The following is an 18,153-nucleotide window of genomic DNA, read 5'->3' on the forward strand; positions in this document are numbered from 1 at the left end:
AAAGGTAAAAGGTCACGTTTAAATGACGACAGTTCCGTTTCTGGTTCCGGCTCGGAGTTGCCTGGTTCCGAATAGAGTCGCGACCGTTTCGGGGAGCTTAAAGAGCCCAACGTAAGAATCGGAGCCGACTTTGAAGGGTTCGCGGGAACATCCACGTAAACATGGCAGCCTCCACTGCGGCCGGAAAGCAGCGGATCCCCAAAGTGGCTAAGGTAGGGGTGACACTATGTGGGGGAGGGGACAAAGAAAGGCTGCTGATCGTGTCTTGTAGTCCCTGTCCCTGGGTGTGTGGTACCGTCCTTCCCGGGAAGGGAATGGAAGAAAGCATCTGTAACTCGGGACTCTCTGGAAGCCCGGATTACGGAGGCAGCGTGCCCCCAACGCTGCAAACCTTTGTTAGTTTCCAGCTTCAGGAAGAACCTTGTCCGGGCGCTTTATTATGTGGAAAGTTATTTCAGAGTAATACTTCGTTCGTTGCGCGTCAATATCATTTTATTATTATTATTATGAAATGTTTCTCTTTGCTTGTAACCACGAAGTAATTACTAATCATCTAATAAAAGAACCTATAGCCCAGTACTTGCAACTCCACGCTATGAGTCCACTCTTCCAATGCCAAAGAACTTCTTGGGATTTATTGATTTTGCATGTGTGCAAACTCCAGTAAGTCAATTCTTTGGTACAGCGACACTGCTTTTATCAAGTAATGTTCTTTTGTGGAAAGGGATAAGCATGTAAACATTAGGAAATATATGATGGCCTTTAGGCTCTAGTCTTATTTCCATAGTTCCTAATAGGTATTTTTCATATAGTATTAAGTCTTCTTTCATTTCATTTATTTGAAGCGGCTTTTAAGTCTAAACATTACAAAAAATGATTCATGATCTTTTCCCCAGTATCTCTCTTGCAAACGTGAAACTACACAAAATAGTTATTCTCCTTATCTTAACAAGAAAGCTGATGATTTCTATTCAATGATCTTATTCTTCTCCCCAAGGCTCAGTATATAGATACCATCTTGGGTGTTTAAAGTATTCAATTTTAAGTTCGTACTAAATCAGAAAGTTTATTTTTCAGATGTATTCATTTGAAATGAAATGAATTTGAAATGAAAATGTAACTTACACTTTGCTAAATATTTTCATATCATTGTTATTTCATCGGATTCACAAGGCAAGTAGTGTGGACATGATCATCATCACTTTACAACTAAAGGAAATAAAGATTCAAATGTCCTGCACACAGCAAGTGGCAAAGTTCACATCTTTGGTTCTTGTTTTAATTATGGCTTTAGACATAAGTATAGGTTTCAGACCATTTAATTCATTTATAACTCTAAGAGTAATGAGTCCTATCAGTAAAGGTTTTTTTATAAATTTGACTAAAGTGTGATGTATATTTTTTAAAAACAAAATATCACATGAAAATTACATTCAAAATATTGCCTCTAGGATCAAATTTTATTTTTATCCTAAGCCACAAATATATACTACTACTCATTTTACTGCTAACTTTCTCTTAAGATAAAACTAAGGTAGAAGCAGTAAAGCATTATATATAATTTCTTAAAGAAGTGAAAACAATCTCCCAAATACGGTATCTTGTAATATACTCCAAAAATATATGTATACATACATACTCATATCATTTACATAATTATTTGAATTTTTTGGTAGAGTGAATTTATTTGAAATTATTTGTATAATGAAAAAATGCAGAAATCAAAAAATAGATCTATTTCATTTTTAAGGTGAAAAATAAAGCTCCTGCTGAAGTCCAGATTACAGCTGAACAGCTTTTAAGGGAAGCTAAGGAAAGAGAACTTGAGCTTCTTCCACCACCACCTCAACAGAAGATCACAGATGAAGAAGAATTAAATGATTACAAACTAAGGAAGAGAAAGGTAAGTAAAAAAATATACTTTTGTTCTTTCAGGGGATTGCTGAGTTGTAAAGATTCTTGGCTAAGAGTTTAAATTTCTCTGCTTTTTGATTATAGAGACTAAAATGGATATTGTTAATAGCCTACATATAAGATTTACAACTACTTTCCTTATTAAATTCTTGTGAAATAGTATGAAACAAAGGAGATTTATTTATATAGGCATTTATTAAGATCTGAATATGTACCAGTTTCTGTTCTAAGTTGTAATATTCTCTAAATGTAATGTTCTCTGGAGGCAGGTTTCTTGGGAGGCTTCTGTAGGCAGCTTTTGTTTCAGTTCAGTAATTGCCCAAATGCATCCAGGTATTAAAGTCCAAATCCTTTATTCTCTCCTTCAAAGTCTTGTCTCCTTTCCTGGGGCCTGGTTAACTTTCTTAGAGACCTATCTCTCTCCTTGGTTTGGAGAGTTTAAGCTCCTGCCGCCAGTCCTTTCTCTTCTCTGCTTCTGCCAGCTTCTTGAGGTCCTCCTGAATGTGTCTTTTCTGTGGGGAGGCAGGAAGATTGCCACCACTTCTCTGGTCTTCCCTAATTCTTTTTGACTGCCTTCTCTGGCTTCTGAATCTCCCCGACTTCCAAGGGTTTAAGCTTCAGCCTCCAGCCACAACAACGGGTTGAAGATGGAATTAATTTGTCTCAGCCTCTGAGAACTTCTAGTGTGCTTGTCCTTTCTGGCCCTGAGAGCTTCTGGTTATATGCCCCACACTGAATACAAACCAATCATTTTATCACTAGGAAACCATTAATTGTTATAGGACTAAATCAGTGCTAAACCAGATTTAACCATTGTCTCCTCAGTTCCACTTAGTTCTGATCCCTAACATCTCCTTGTAGGATTAAATGAATCATACTGAACCATGCTAAATTAGATAACCGTTGTATCTATCAACTGCACTGACTATAATACATTGTTTCAAGTTCTGGCCCATAATACTAAGCACTTTACAAATATTATCTCATTTGATCTTCACACCAAGCTTGGTTGAGAGGTACTCTTAATCTCCCCATTTTTTATAAAGGACCACACCTAAGTGTGAAGGAGCAGGTCAGTTCTCCTTTAAAATTTTTCAGTTGTAGAAACTTAAAAGATTTAAGTGACTTACCCAAGTTCATAAAGCTAGTAACTATCTGAGGTAAAATTTGAACTTGGATCTTCCTGATTCTAGATCCTGCACTCAAACAACTATACTGCTTAGCTCTCAGTATTATGCCCATGCTACTGATAAAGAAACTGAGGCTCTGAAACCTCAAGTGACTTAATCAGAATCACATAACTATTATCTAACTAAATTTTGTCTATAAAAGTAACATCATCTTATTTCTTCTGTTATATTACCAAAATGAATTCAGTGTACCAAAGGAAGGAGATTGTAATAATAATTTTTTAAAATGTTAAGATTCTAAACCATACTGATAACTAGAGAGAGGACATGCTAATTAGAATGCTATACTTATTCAAAAAAAAAGTTCTGTGGACTCTACCTTCTTGAAATGCATCAGAAGTTTGTTTGGTCTTATTCATTAAATGCTAATGTTTTATGTAATATCTTCCTTCATTTGAATGTTTTTGCTAATGCCATCTTTGTAATGATTTTTTAACAAATAATTACTTAAGTGTGTGCCAGATAAAATCTGTTTAGATATTACCATGAATACATAATAATACATAATATATAATATATATACATAATATAATACATAATATAAGCAATAAGATTTTTAAAACACTGTTAAATGATTGCATATATTCTGCTGTTTTTCTTATCTCCCTGATGGCATTTAGTTTAATAAGGAATTCTTCAAAGTACCTATCTCATTTCATAGATTACTTCATCTGTAGAAATTTTAGAATGTGATGTCTGTGAATTAAATTTAAATGAATTATTTTTTGTTAGTCAAAAAATTGAACCAAAGTATTTCCCTTTTAATTGGTTTTATTTGGGTTGACTCTTCTCTTTCCTCCAGACTTTTGAAGACAATATAAGGAAGAATAGAACTGTGATTAGCAACTGGATAAAATATGCACAATGGGAAGAGAGTCTAAAGGAAATTCAAAGGTAAAGCTAACATATTTAAGAACATCATTTCATATGTGATAATGAAATAAGCAAGCAGGTTTGAAAATTTTTGGTTGTACAAGTACAGTATTATTTGTCTGCTTTAGTCAGGTGAGCATTTCAATTGAGTTATATATTATTTCAGATAGTTACATAAAATGTGATTGTTTTATATATATAAAGTTTTATATACTTTTCCCCTAAAAAATGTTACCTTGCAGAGCCCGTTCCATATATGAGCGTGCCTTGGATGTCGACTATCGAAATATCACTCTCTGGCTAAAATATGCAGAAATGGAAATGAAAAATCGCCAAGTAAATCATGCCCGAAATATCTGGGATCGAGCTATCACTACTCTTCCCCGGGTCAACCAGTTCTGGTAAGGTTATAACAGTATGATTTGTAAGTAGCTTACTAGATTAACAAACTTATTTCACTTGTATATGAAAGAACATATTGAAACACAGATTTTTAACAACCTACACTTGAAATGTTTGATCTTTTCTGGAAGAGGATATTTTATTGTTTATTATTTAATAGAGACAGTATTGTTTTATTTAACCTTTTGGACAATAAGTCTTAGGTCCCCCTTGCATTAAAAACAGGAATAAACAAAATAAATGAATAAATGATCTCCAAGGTTTATTTTTTCCTAAATAATTTTGACTCCAGAAATTATCTTGGAATGATTTTGTGATAGGTATAAATACACTTATATGGAGGAGATGCTGGGAAATATTGCTGGAGGCCGGCAGGTTTTTGAACGCTGGATGGAATGGCAGCCTGAGGAACAAGCCTGGCATTCCTATATCAACTTCGAACTGAGATATAAAGAGGTGGATCGAGCACGTAGCATTTATGAAAGATATATCCTTTGAAAATTTTTTGTCCTTTAAAAAGTTACTATCTATGTCACATATCCCTTAGGTAGTCACCTGCTTATACTTGGTAGCATTTATTTTCTGGATAAGCAGTTTAAGAATATAGATTTTATGTATTTTGTAGCCTATATGCTTTTAACAGATGGTGCTCAAAGAAAAACATTTCTGAGTAACTCTTAGTGATATTTTCAAGGTATTCATTTTATTTCTATTTGTTCTTTTCTATAGCATGATTAATTGTTTAATCATTTTTCTTAAGGTAACTCTTTAAAGCAGGTAGTACTATATATATTATATTTTAAGATATACATTAACATGTTTAACATATGAGACTGCCTGACATCTAGGCGAGGGGGTAGAGGGAGGGAGAGGAAAAGTTGGAACAGAAGTGAGTGAAAGGGACAATGTTGAAAAAATTACCCATGCATATGTTCTGTCAATAAAAAGCTACAATAAAAAAACAAACAAGCAAACAAACAAACAAAAAAAAAAGTGAAGGATTGATATCCTCAACCATGCCCCCCCCCCCCAAAAAAAAAATCCAGGTAGTACTATAGTAGTAACACTATCTTAACAAATAAGGAAACATGCTCATAAAAAGAGTGACTTTTCCTAGGGTTCTAATTAGTAAGTGGCAGAGCTAGGATTTGAATATTCAACTTGAAAATCAGTGCTTTTGAACATGTTATCAGCTCTGCTGCTTTAAACAGAAGATATAGTCTCTTTTCAAGTGCTTTTCTTTGATTCATATTTGTTGTAAATAGAATGAGTCCATTCTATCAATCATTCATGGTCATCATCTTTGGTTATATTTAAGTTTAACGATAAATCTGTGGTAGGTTTTCCCCATAAAGCAGAAATTCCTTTTCAAGAAGTTTTTTTTATTCAATATTTTTTTATTGTTAAGAGTCTGAGGCCAGATTTGAACTCTCATCCTCCTGACTTCAGGGCTGGTGCTCTATCCACTGTGCCACCTAGGTACCCTAGTTCCATATACATTTGAGAAATGAGAAATAAGTCTCTTCATTAGAGAGATTTAAACCAGAAATTTTTAACCTAAAGTTCATGAAATTTAAAAAATTGAAAATTGTATTTTAATATAAAAGGTGTGGAATACATTGTCTTTTATTCAGGGCATTAAAAAACATTTTGGGGAGAGTCATTCCATAGGTTTTTTTCAGTCTGCAAATGCAAGGAAAGGAGAGGGGCAATCCTTATCAAAAAAAAATTTTTTTTTTAAACATTAAGAAACTATGTTCTAAGAGTTAATTAGTCATTTATAACTTTTGATTATTTCCTTTGGGCTCTTCTAACAATTAGACTTGCTAAAATTTCCATCAGTATACTAGCTAGTGTTTCCTTAATTCTTCTGTAATTGTCCTTGTGCACCCTGATGTTAAGAATTGGATCAAGTATGCTCGCTTTGAAGAAAAACATGGCTACTGTGCTCATGCAAGGAAAGTATATGAAAGAGCTGTGGAATTCTTTGGAGATGAGCATATGGATGAACATCTCTATGTAGCCTTTGCAAAGTTTGAAGAAAATCAGAAAGAAGTAAGTATATTTTCAGTTTCTGTATATCATGCAGAAAGACTTTATAAGATCACTAATACATACTAAATAGATTTTTTTTTTGTATTATTTTATCTTTTTTAGAAATTATTTAATCAGGCATAAAGTCAGCATCTCTCTACTGCAGAGAGGGGAGTAGTTTAGACAGTAAGAAATAGAAGAAATTAGAGGGGGCAATGATTATTGAAGTCTGGGTAATAAAGGAAAAATTTGAGCTGGGCCTTTGAAGCAAAGAAATGGAGACACTCAGATTAAACAAAGGCACCAAGGTAAGATTGAACACTGAAGTGCTTAGACCTAGATTGGAGGATTCATAAAAGGCAGTAATAGAATATAAGTCTTGAAAAAGTATGTTGGTAGGGGCAGCTAAGTGGCACAGTGGATAGATCACCAGTTGTGAAGTCAGGAGGACCTAAGTTCAAATCTGGCCTCAGACACTTAACATTTCCTAGCTGTGTGACCCTGGGCAAATCACTTAACCCCTGGGGGGGGGGGGGGTAGGGAGGGAAGGAAATTGATGAAAGTAAAAGGCTTGAATGCTAGGTTAAGAAGTTTGTGCATCAGTCAGTAAAAAATTGGAGTATATTTAAGGTTTTGACTGATATTGCAAAGAGGTGATTTAATATGGCAGCAAACTCTCACTGTAATCTTAACTCTGATGGCTGGTGGAAATGTGATTGTTTTAAAGATTGTGCTATTAAAAGCACAAATTCTTACAGATGCTACTGAGTTGGAAGGGCTTCAGATTTGAGCCTGTTAATCCTGTATGCCTATCTGCTAAGAATCAGTCAAGCTAAATTTAGTGGCTTATCATAAGAAACCTCACTTCCACCATCAGTTTGGCGATGTTTTTCTTGGCCGTAACAACTCATGAAAAATGTCTAGGTTTTTAGAGGCAGTACGTGGATCTGTGTATGTCATGGGTAAAAGCATTCCAATAGTTATTGAAGAAAAGAATCTTGCATCAAGAAATAATTTTGATCACGTTCTATCCTCAGCATTGAAATAATATTTAAAAATTATGTGTCAGGTAGATTTTTAAAGTTCTTTTAAATGAGATAAGAAATAATTGTTAAAATATATTAGCATTTGTATTGAAGCTTTTGTTTTTTATAGTTTGAAAGGGTACGAGTGATCTATAAATATGCTCTGGACAGGATTTCAACTATAAATATGCTCTGGACAGGATTTCAAAGCAGGAAGCCCAAGAACTCTTTAAAAATTACACAATCTTTGAAAAGAAATTTGGGGATAGACGAGGTATTGAAGACATCATTGTCAGCAAACGGAGATTTCAATATGAAGAGGAGGTGAAGGTGAGTGTACCTGCAGTAATGTCTTCCCTATTCTTTTTCCAGGCAGCAGAATACTATTTAAAGAAGTCATGAAATTGTTGGGATTGGGTTGATATAGTTCATGCTGTCTATTTTCAACTGAGTGTGTTCTTGCTAGTCTACAGCAATGTTTTTAATTGTTTCATATTGATTTTCTTTGATAATCACCTTAGCAACTGTTCAAAACTTCTATTCACAATCCTTTAATTCTACTTCATCTAGTCAAAAGTTTTAAGTCCTTTGGAAGAGAGCTCTCAGAAATTTCCTCATCAAACCTTCAAAACTTCCTGGTCCACCTCAAACCTCTACCATTAGAAGATTTTGCCAAAGCAAAGACTGATGTCCCATCTCTCCTTCTCTGCAGGACCCACCAAATAAATTAGTTTCTTCTATACTCAAAAAACGATTTAACAGTCCCAGAGAACAAGTGGTTCTTTCCTTTCAACATCGACTTTTAATAGTATGATATTATTATGGAACCAGTCTCTGTATTCGTTATTTCCGTTTAACTCTTGGAAGGGAAAATTCAGTTCTAGAATGTGAGCAGATGACATTTTTTAAAAAGTGATGTAAAAGCAAATAGCACTAATAAAACTTGTTAAAGAAATTTAGAAAGTCATAGTTGGCAGTATCTGAAAAAGACCCGAGTATTTTTGGGATTACAAACTCAGTATAAGTTAAGTATTATGCAGTAGGTAGAAACCAAAAAAGGCTAATAGGATCTTGGGCCATGTTTAGAGAAGCATCATTTTTAGGAATAAAAAGGCATTTATAATAGAAACACTGATTTTTGTCCCCAGATCATATCTAGATTTTTGTGTTAGGTTCTGGGAACCCCAGTTTAGAAAGGATATCTAAAAGTTGAATACTCTATAGAGGATGGCAACCAGGGGAGTAAAGGACCTTGAATCCATGCTATGTGAGAATAGGTTGAAGGAACAGAGAAGAGAAAACTCAAAAGTGGTCATGTGGACTAGTCAAGTCTTTCAAGGACTTTCACATCCCTTTCTGGAGATTGCACTAGAAATATTTTCTCCTAGATGGTAGGAACAGGAACAAAGAGTAGAATTTATGCTCAGTATTGTGAAAAAATATCATTATAGTTCACCAAACTAAGTTGACTGGGGGAATATCCTTCTCCCCTCACTGGAGGTCTTTAGGCAGAGATTAGATAACTACTTGTCACATTTGTTTTAATGGAAATTCTTTTTTGGATAACAGGTTGGACTTAAGAGTTCCTAAAGTCTTTTCCTTCCAGATCTGAAATTCTGTGAATTTCCTCATAGTGTGTTACTTCTTATTTAAAATAACAAAGGGGGAAAAAAATGTAAACCTTGACTTTGGCCCTGGCTTTGCCATTCATGGGCTCTGTGATATTAGGTGCCTGCTTTAACCTTTATTTATTAAATCTCTCGGGAGTTTTCTAAGAAAAAAGTCAGAAGTGTTCTGAAAACCTTAGGAAATAGTGACTATGTGAAGTCTGACTCTTAAGATCATGTTGCCTAGATAACCTTGAAAATCCCTCACTACTCCCTCTCTTCCTAATGAGGTAGAATGTAGTTTATGGTGGATTATAAAATTGATTTTCTTTTTAGGCCAATCCACACAATTATGATGCCTGGTTTGATTATTTGCGATTGGTGGAAAGTGATGCAGAACCAGACACTGTGCGGGAGGTATACGAAAGAGCCATTGCCAACGTGCCCCCTATCCAAGAGAAGAGGCATTGGAAGCGCTATATCTACCTCTGGATCAACTATGCACTTTATGAAGAGTTGGAGGCAAAGGTAAAGCAACAGGAAGAATTGCATAGAAGGAATGCATGGCTTCTGATCTCCCCAGGGTTCCGCTTGGCTGAACCTCCTTCAAACTGGAGAACAAAGCTCTAGTTGCCAGGAAGCCCATACTATACATAAGATATAGTGACCTTCAAGTTGGTGATTAATTTCATATTTATCATATAGTATTTCAAAAACTTCCTGTTTGCAGAACACACAAAAGTTCTTTTCTCTTGAGCTGTAGAGTGATACCACTTGATTTATTCATCTTAAGATGAATAAATCAACCTAAATAAGATTTTGTTTAATTATATATAGTTCTCTTGAACTTTCTTGTAAATTTCTATTTCAAATGCATCTCAGGTGATATTATGCAAGAAAAGTAATTTGTTTAATTTATGTGGGCTAGAAGTGGAGGAGAGGGAAGGTGGAGGTGGAAGTTTGTATTCTGATGATCTGAGCAAAAAAATTATGTATGTATGTACACATGTACATATGTGTATACTTAAATGTACATTTTATTGTTGATCATAGAATACTGAAGAGTTTTATTTCTGCTGATAAGGAAAAAAGCTCTTCAAAGAAAGTCAGGTAGTTTATTTATTTATTTATTTTTTAATCATAAATGAAGTCAGTGTTTGAAAACATAGACATCTGAAACTAGTTTAGGTTTGGTTTGTGTATTTTAATTAGAATTACTAAAATCTGCTGCAAAAAGATAACTAATATTTTTTCTGAAATTTTCTATTGTTTGTTTATAGGATCCAGAGAGGACCAGACAGGTATATCAAGCTTGTTTGAAATTGATTCCACACAAAAAGGTATTGTTCTTCCTCCTTCACCATTTCTCTTCTTCCTCCTCTGAGGAATACCTTTCAGGGTTCTGTTTTAGTCTTCTAATCATTTTTCCCTTGACAATCTTACTCATTCCCATGGCTTCAATTAGCTAGTGAGTCACAAATCTTCATAGTTCCCCTCTAACCAATACTTATATCTTATCACAGTCCTCAGAAACCAGAGTGGCTTCTCATTGCCACTGTATTAAAGTACACTTGATATTCAAGGAATTTTGTATTCTGGCTTTGACCAACTTTTCTAGCCTGATTTCATACTACTTCTTGGTGATTTATGTTCAAGCTAAACTTTATACTGCTGTACCCGCTTACTGAGCTGTTCTCTCTTGCCCATTTTCACTTACTTACACATACCATGTTGCTTCACATCTTTATCTTTTGAATTCCTTCATTATTTGCTACATCCAGCAACACTGCTTTATTATTGGTCTTCACATGGCTCTCTAAACTTACCACTTCTTCTTGACTTTATTCAATACTCAACTCAGATACCTTCTTCAGGAGGCCTTTCCTGGTCTTCTTCACCACTAATGCCTTTCCTCTAAGATTACCCCCTGTCTATTTTATATTTCTTGAATGTTCATAGGTGTTTACATGTTGAGTGTCCCTTTAGAGTATGAGCTCCTTGACAGCAAGGATTTATGTGTTGGCCTTCTTTGTAGCTCCAGTGCTGCTTGGCATTTAGTAGGTGCATTAATAAGTGCTTGGGGACAGACAGATTGAAGAGAGGTTTAGTATGAATCAGTAGAGGGAGTACCCCCCACTGATGAGATTATAGCACTTTGGAATGAATATTAAAGTAGCAAATACTACTACTGTATCTTAGTGCAATTGATTGTAACCAAAGTACCTCCCCATCTTTAGCTCCAAGAGATTTATTTCAGAGGAACAAGAATTTTTTAATTTTAAAATTATGTACTTCTTTCATGAATAATTTTAATTTACAGTCTTCTAACCTAGAGGGTTTTTATGCTTTTGTTTTTCAGTTCACTTTTGCCAAAATATGGCTACTGTATGCCCAGTTTGAAATAAGACAAAAAAATCTACCATTTGCTAGAAGAGCTTTGGTAAGTTAGAAGAAGATTGGTGCATGACAAATCGTTCATGTTTCACAAACAGACTTAATATCATAGCGACCACAAATAATTCAGAAAACCCTGAAAGCAAAGTTTTATCTTCAATAGTTTAATAAAATCAGTGCTATTGCCTGTCCCCCTGTTCATTAATACAAATGAACGTTCTATTTCAACTGAAAAAAAAAATGCTAATTTATACCCATACTGCTGTTATCAAAAACCAATTATTCCTTGGTATAAGCTTCATTCTCTGAATGTAATTTATGGATATGTGAGTATATCTTCCCTACCAGCAGGTAGCTCTTTTTCTAATAGATTGGCTTCTCTAATGAAGTATTTGAAAGCTACTTTTATAGTTTGCTAATTTTAAATTAAGAAAAAATGGTTTATTTCTTGCATTTAATTACCATTTAGTTACAGAAAACGTTATACTTCAGCTATCAATGAGTAAACTCCAGATTACTAGTCAGAGTAACAAAACACATTAGACTTTGGAGTTAGAAGAACCAGTTGTGGTTCAGGCTTTTCTCCTAACTCCCTCTATGAGTTTAAATAATATTGCGCCTCAGCTTTTACCTAATTCTAATGATCTTATGAAAACTGCTTCTCTCTTTGGCCCTCTTTGCAAGGCAAATTGATTGTAAGTGTAGTTGAGTTCAGTTAAGATACATTTTGGATTCATTATATTATGCACTAAGAGCCAAGTGGCACGGTGGAGAGAGCACCAAATTTGGAGTCAGGATGACTTGAGTTCAAATGTAGCCTCACTCACTTGACACTTAACTAACTGTGTGACCTGGGCAAGTCACTTACCCCTGACTGTCTCACCAAAAAATAAATAATAAAAACTATATTATAACCATGCACTTAAACAGAAGAAATTTGGAATAAACCATTTATGAACAACTCCTTATTCCGTTTTAGCTTCTTATCTTATTTCTCAAATTTAAAAAGTTCACAGCATGAAAGTAAAACTACCTGTTCATTAGGAAAGAATTTAGGAATCATCATCATGTAATCAGAATAAATCAGAATTTCTATCCAAATGAATGACTGTTTTCCTTGGGTACTTGTTAAACCTGCTATCAGAGGCTAGCCTGATAAACTATTTTCTTGTCCCATGGCATAAAAAACGTATGTTGCTTACTGACAACACTCATTTCATCCAGAATAGTTCGTAGGACATACAGACTATTTTTGTGCAGTAGCAAGAGATTTTTAAGTAGTTGTTCTACTTTATTTTATTTTCTAGGGAACCTCTATTGGCAAGTGTCCCAAAAACAAATTGTTTAAAGTCTACATTGAATTGGAATTGCAACTTCGAGAATTTGATCGGTGCCGAAAGCTTTATGAAAAGTTCCTGGAATTTGCACCAGAAAATTGTACATCATGGATCAAATTTGCTGAATTGGAGACGATTCTTGGAGATATTGAGAGAGCCCGCGCAATATATGAGTTGGCTATTAGCCAGCCACGTTTAGACATGCCAGAGGTGAAAAACTTAAATTATATCTTGGGCATTTTGTTAGCATTACTTAGTACTAAAAATATTATTGATATTTAGATATGTGTATGGGAACGAAATTGAAATCTAATTGGATAACTCCAATTTTTTAACCAGAACTTTTACTATTCTTGGGAATTCACATAACAGATGATAAAAAAGTTTCAAAAGTATTTACCCTTGGGGCAGCTAGGTGGTGTAGTGGATAGAGCACCAGCCCTGAAGTCAGGAGGCCCCGAGTTCAAATTTGGCCTTAGACACTCAACACTTCTTAGCTGTGTGGTCTTGGGCAAGTCACTTAACCCCAATTGCCTCAGCAAAAAAGTTAAAATAAAATAAAAGTATTTACCCTCTTTTCCTGAAGGAGAGGTTTTGTTTCCTCTTATCAAAAGAAGGAAAAGGCATAGATGCCTTAGCTTGTCTGAGAATTTCTTTGTTCTGGTAAGCTAAATCATTTTGAGTTGAGAGAGATGCAAAAATGAATATTCATATTTGTCAGTTTTACTCTATCAAGCACGTGCGTGTGTGTGTAGTTAGTAAACGTGTATAGGTATGTGTCTGTTCAATTAGTTAATAATCATACAATATATGGAAAGAGGTCTCAATGATATTTTAGTTGAGGGTTTTTTTTTTTTTTTCAATTTAAACACTGAGAGATAATTTAATTACTTTATTTAGGTGCTCTGGAAATCTTACATTGATTTTGAAATTGAACAAGAAGAATCTGAAAAAACAAGAAGCCTTTACAGAAGACTGCTGCAACGAACACAGCACGTTAAGGTACGTGCACGTTTTTTATAATCACTTCATCTTTTTGCTTTCCAATAGTCTTTAAGTTAAAAAAATATTTTAATCTTCAGTTGAAAGTTTTGTTACTTGTATAAAGAACCAGAATGCTTTTAAGGACATCAGGTATAGTCCAAGTGCCTTTGAAATTTTAACTTTATCAAGTAGGTTGTTGAGTCCTGTAAAAAATAACATTGAGCTAAAAGAAAATTAGAAAGTCGTTGCACGTTTATTAAGGTTGGAGAACAGAAAAATGTTTCCAGAGAAATAGTGAATCAATTCATTTGAGTTTATTGTTTCTTCTTCTCTTCATTTTTGTTTTCATTGGATTAGTACTTGAATCTCTTAGGGAGTTGTATTTTTATATTATAACAAAAATGACATAGTGAAGCAAAATCAGTTCCCACTTTGACCATCTAAAAATGTATGATTCTCGCATATATATTGAGTCATCAGTTCTATCAAAAAATAGGTAGCAACAACATTATAAAGACAGACAACTTTGAAAAGACTTTTATGTAATTTGACCTTTTTGGATCACTGCTGAGGTTCTTGTCATTTTATCATTTCTATTACTAAATGGGAAATTGTTGGGTTTTTCCAGGTAGAGCTAATTGAAAATTAAGTAGGAGGAAGGCCATTGTTAACACGTTTTCCTATGGAATTTTGCCTTAAGTGATTGCATTTATCAGCTTAACTTGATTCTATTATGGTGTTTTTCTAGGTATGGATCAGTTTTGCCCAGTTTGAACTCTCAGCAGGAAATGAAGAAAGTTTGACTAAATGCAGACAAATATATGAAGAAGCCAACAAAACTATGAGAAACTGTGAAGAGAAGGAAGAAAGACTCATGTTACTAGAATCCTGGCGAAATTTTGAAGATGAATTTGGGACAGAATCTTATAAAGAGAGAGTGGACAAACTCATGCCAGAGAAAGTGAAGAAGAGAAGAAAAGTACAGGCAGAAGATGGGGTAAGAATTAGAAATCTAGGATTGCTACCAATTTGATATAAAAACAAATTGATATGTACATACCTTTGCATTTCCCTTTTTAATATTTACAGATTTAAGTCCAGGCAACATGAACTTAAATTTGATTTGCATACAATAGGCACTTAATAAATACTTATTGAATTGGATATTGGGATTATGTAGATTGTGATTTTGGATTTTTGATAAATAAATTCTCACATGCTTAGAATTTTTTTTCTCACTTATTAACCATTTTAATTCTCCCAATTTTTTGGGCAATTAACTCTAGCAAAGTCATTTTTCCTTTACCAAAAAATGAATTAGAATGGGACCATGCATGGGAAAGTGTCCCACTTAAATTGGCTGAAAGTTAAATGTTTAAGATATATCTATTCAATGTTCTTTATTTTCTCTCTTCATAGTCTGATGCTGGCTGGGAAGAGTACTATGACTATATCTTTCCAGAAGATGCCGCAAACCAGCCCAATCTCAAACTGCTGGCGATGGCCAAACTTTGGAAGAAACAGCAGCAAGAAAAGGATGCTGCAGAGCAAGACCCAGACAGAGACATGGATGAGAGTGAATCTTGACTTTTTCTATGTTGTTCCATTTTTGTTATTTTTATAAATTCCTACTCTATAATTATTGTGACTTAGGAGACTTTTGTGCAGTATTTTTATCATTGTTAACCTTGTACCTTTGCTATGTTATACCTTTAAAATGTTGCTAAGTTAGCATTGAGAAGACTGTAAATAAAGGACATAAAATTTCTTTTTTATAACAGATTTATCTGTTTTGATATTTAGTGACTTTTCAAAATACAGAATTTTAAAAATATCTTAGATTGTATTGATTATATAACTACAAGACAGTTTTCAAATGTCATCTTGTCAAGTAGTAACCATTAAGTTTACATTTTCTCTACTTTTCCAGAGAAAGAACTAGTCTGTCATTTTTAATATATACAGTGTGGGCTATGAGAAATTGTTGGGTGTATTCAGATTAATATAAATATTAAATACTTATAACTGTTTTTATAGGCAGTATGACAGTGGATAGAGTGCTAGAATTGTAGTTAGAAAAGCCTCAGTGTGAATACCAGTATGTTGTATACTAAGAAAATCACTTGACTTTCAATGTCTGTTTCCCCGTCTATAAAATGGAAATGATAATAGCACTTACCTTTCAGAAAATATATACAGAATGCCTTGTATATCTTCAAAAGCTATATAAGTTATTAGAGTTAATTTAGAAAATTATGGAAAACACAGACAACTTTGAAGAGAGTCTAAATAGATTGTCAGGGAAAAAATTTAATAGTGGGCAGTCCTGAATTTAAGAAGAGCAGAAGATGAAACTATTACCATCTAGTTCTTATAAATGCCATACTAAGTACATTTTATACATGGAATGTGAAACTAGAGAAAGCATGAGGACTAGATTTAGAGTTCATCCCACCCCCTCTCCGGATACATAATAGCTATGTGATTCTGGTCAAAGTATTTAACCAGTTTCCTCATCAGAAAAATGGGGGTAACACTATTTACAAGGCTTTACATATCTTAAAAGCACTACATTGATTTTTGCTATTAAAGAATGCTTAAATTAACATACTTTTAACTTCAAATTCTCAAAAGAAATAAAGATGTGATCTAGGTGGCGCAGTGGACAGAACACCAGCCCTGAAGTCAGGAGAACCTGAGTACAAATCTGACCTCAGACACTTAACACTTAACTCTGGGCAAGTCACTTACCCCATTGCCTCAGCAAAAAAAAAAAGTGTGAGAGTGTATATGTATATATCAGCTGTTCCAGATGTCAACTATTTCTTCCAGCCTGTGCTATATATATACCAGGAAAAGGATTTATTCTAATTTTAATGTACTTAGGACAACCATAGAGTTGTCCAGGCAAGAATACAAACATCAAACATCAGTGATCAGAAAATGCTTAATACCAAAATTCATGGATGCTGTTTCTTGGACGTGACGCTGTCAAGACTAAAACATCAATGACAGAATGAGATCAATCCATGGGTGCCATTTTTTTTTTTCATTTTTATCAGAGTCCTGGCTATAAAAACAAAGGAAGGCAGAATTGACCAACATAGTCTTTGCCCTAAGGAGCTTTGTGACTTAATGGAAAGATACATGTAAAAACATTTAAAATTGGTGAAATAGGAGCAGCTGGTTGGTATAGTGGATGGAACACCAGTCCTGAGTTCAAATGTGACCTCAAATACTTCATACTTCCTATGACCCTAAGCAGGTCACAGTTGCCTCAGCAAAAAAAAAATTGGTAAAGTAGAAGGAAGGTAAACTTTGAATGTAAGGCTTCTGGCAGAAGATGGAGTTTGAATGGCAACTTGAAAGAAGCCAGGAATGTGAGGTGAAAGAGGGAGCCTTTCATGCATTTGAAACAATCAGTAAAAAGACATGGAAAAGGAGATCACATGTCCTGTGTCCTAGGCACAAATGGCAATTTTCTAAAGCCTTAAGGTGGGTAAGCAGTAAAAAGAGCAGCTCTTCTACTTTACTGGTAACAGTTTCTGAAATATTAAGTAATTTTCCCATGATCACACAGTATCTGAGGAGGAAGTAAATCTCGGCACTAAATCTAGTATTCTAAACACTTGTCAAATGTGATTAACAAATTTAAAATTAACACAAAATTAATATAAGATTTATCAAACACTTTGCAACATAATCATTTTATCCTTACAACAAATCTGGGAGATAGATAGGTGCTATTATAATCTCCATTTTATAGTTAAGGAAACATCACTAAGTAATCTGCCCTGGGTCATGGAGCTACTAATAGAGTAGGTTTGAACTTGTCTTTCTGACTACAGGTCTAGCATCTAGCTGGTGATATGAAATCTTAAGTCAGCCACATTAACTTTTAAATGAGATAACTAACATCTATCCCCCAGACCTTTGAGGATAGAGGTTATTGGGTTGAACTATATTCTTGTAACTCATCTCAGCCATTGTTAGAATTCAAGACCAGAATGACAACATTTAAATAAGTTTAAGAAAATTTAATATGAGAACTGGGAATAGGACAGTAAAGGCAGCTTCAAGATTAATATGTAAGTTCAGGACTCAACTATGATATATACCAGCTGTATTACCACAGACAAGTCACCCTGTGTCTCATCACCAAGAATGACAGATTGCTTTGGTGAAGGTTGCTTCCACACCAGGAATTCACACTAATGAAATAAGCATTCCTTCTTAAAACTTATCTATCTCAAGGTTAAGGAATGTTTTATTTCTGTTTTCCCTGAAATGATATCTTGCATATTAGTAACATAATGCTTAATTATTGATTTCAGACAGTTGTGGTATAGAATCAGAAAAATTACTTTTTCACTTACTAAGCTGTATGGCCTTG

The 18,153-nt window shown here is 34.3% G+C and overlaps 1 protein-coding gene across 1 annotated transcript; it reads left to right on the forward strand.

Annotated features, from left to right (window-relative positions):
- Positions 1 to 22: 22 nt before the first annotated feature.
- Positions 23 to 15,594, forward strand: CRNKL1 (crooked neck pre-mRNA splicing factor 1). The gene is given in 15 exon segments (XM_031951050.1): positions 23 to 212; positions 1,751 to 1,903; positions 3,907 to 3,998; positions 4,220 to 4,378; positions 4,700 to 4,866; positions 6,256 to 6,434; positions 7,569 to 7,589; positions 7,592 to 7,768; positions 9,382 to 9,573; positions 10,326 to 10,385; positions 11,405 to 11,485; positions 12,747 to 12,986; positions 13,677 to 13,778; positions 14,509 to 14,757; positions 15,180 to 15,594. Coding segments are annotated over 15 exon segments (2,091 nt in total). The 5' UTR covers positions 23 to 161; the 3' UTR covers positions 15,348 to 15,594.
- The last annotated feature ends 2,559 nt before the right edge of the window (positions 15,595 to 18,153 follow it).

Source organism: Sarcophilus harrisii, chromosome 2 (genome assembly GCF_902635505.1).
Source record: "Sarcophilus harrisii chromosome 2, mSarHar1.11, whole genome shotgun sequence".
Classification (NCBI taxonomy): Eukaryota; Metazoa; Chordata; class Mammalia; order Dasyuromorphia; family Dasyuridae; genus Sarcophilus; species Sarcophilus harrisii.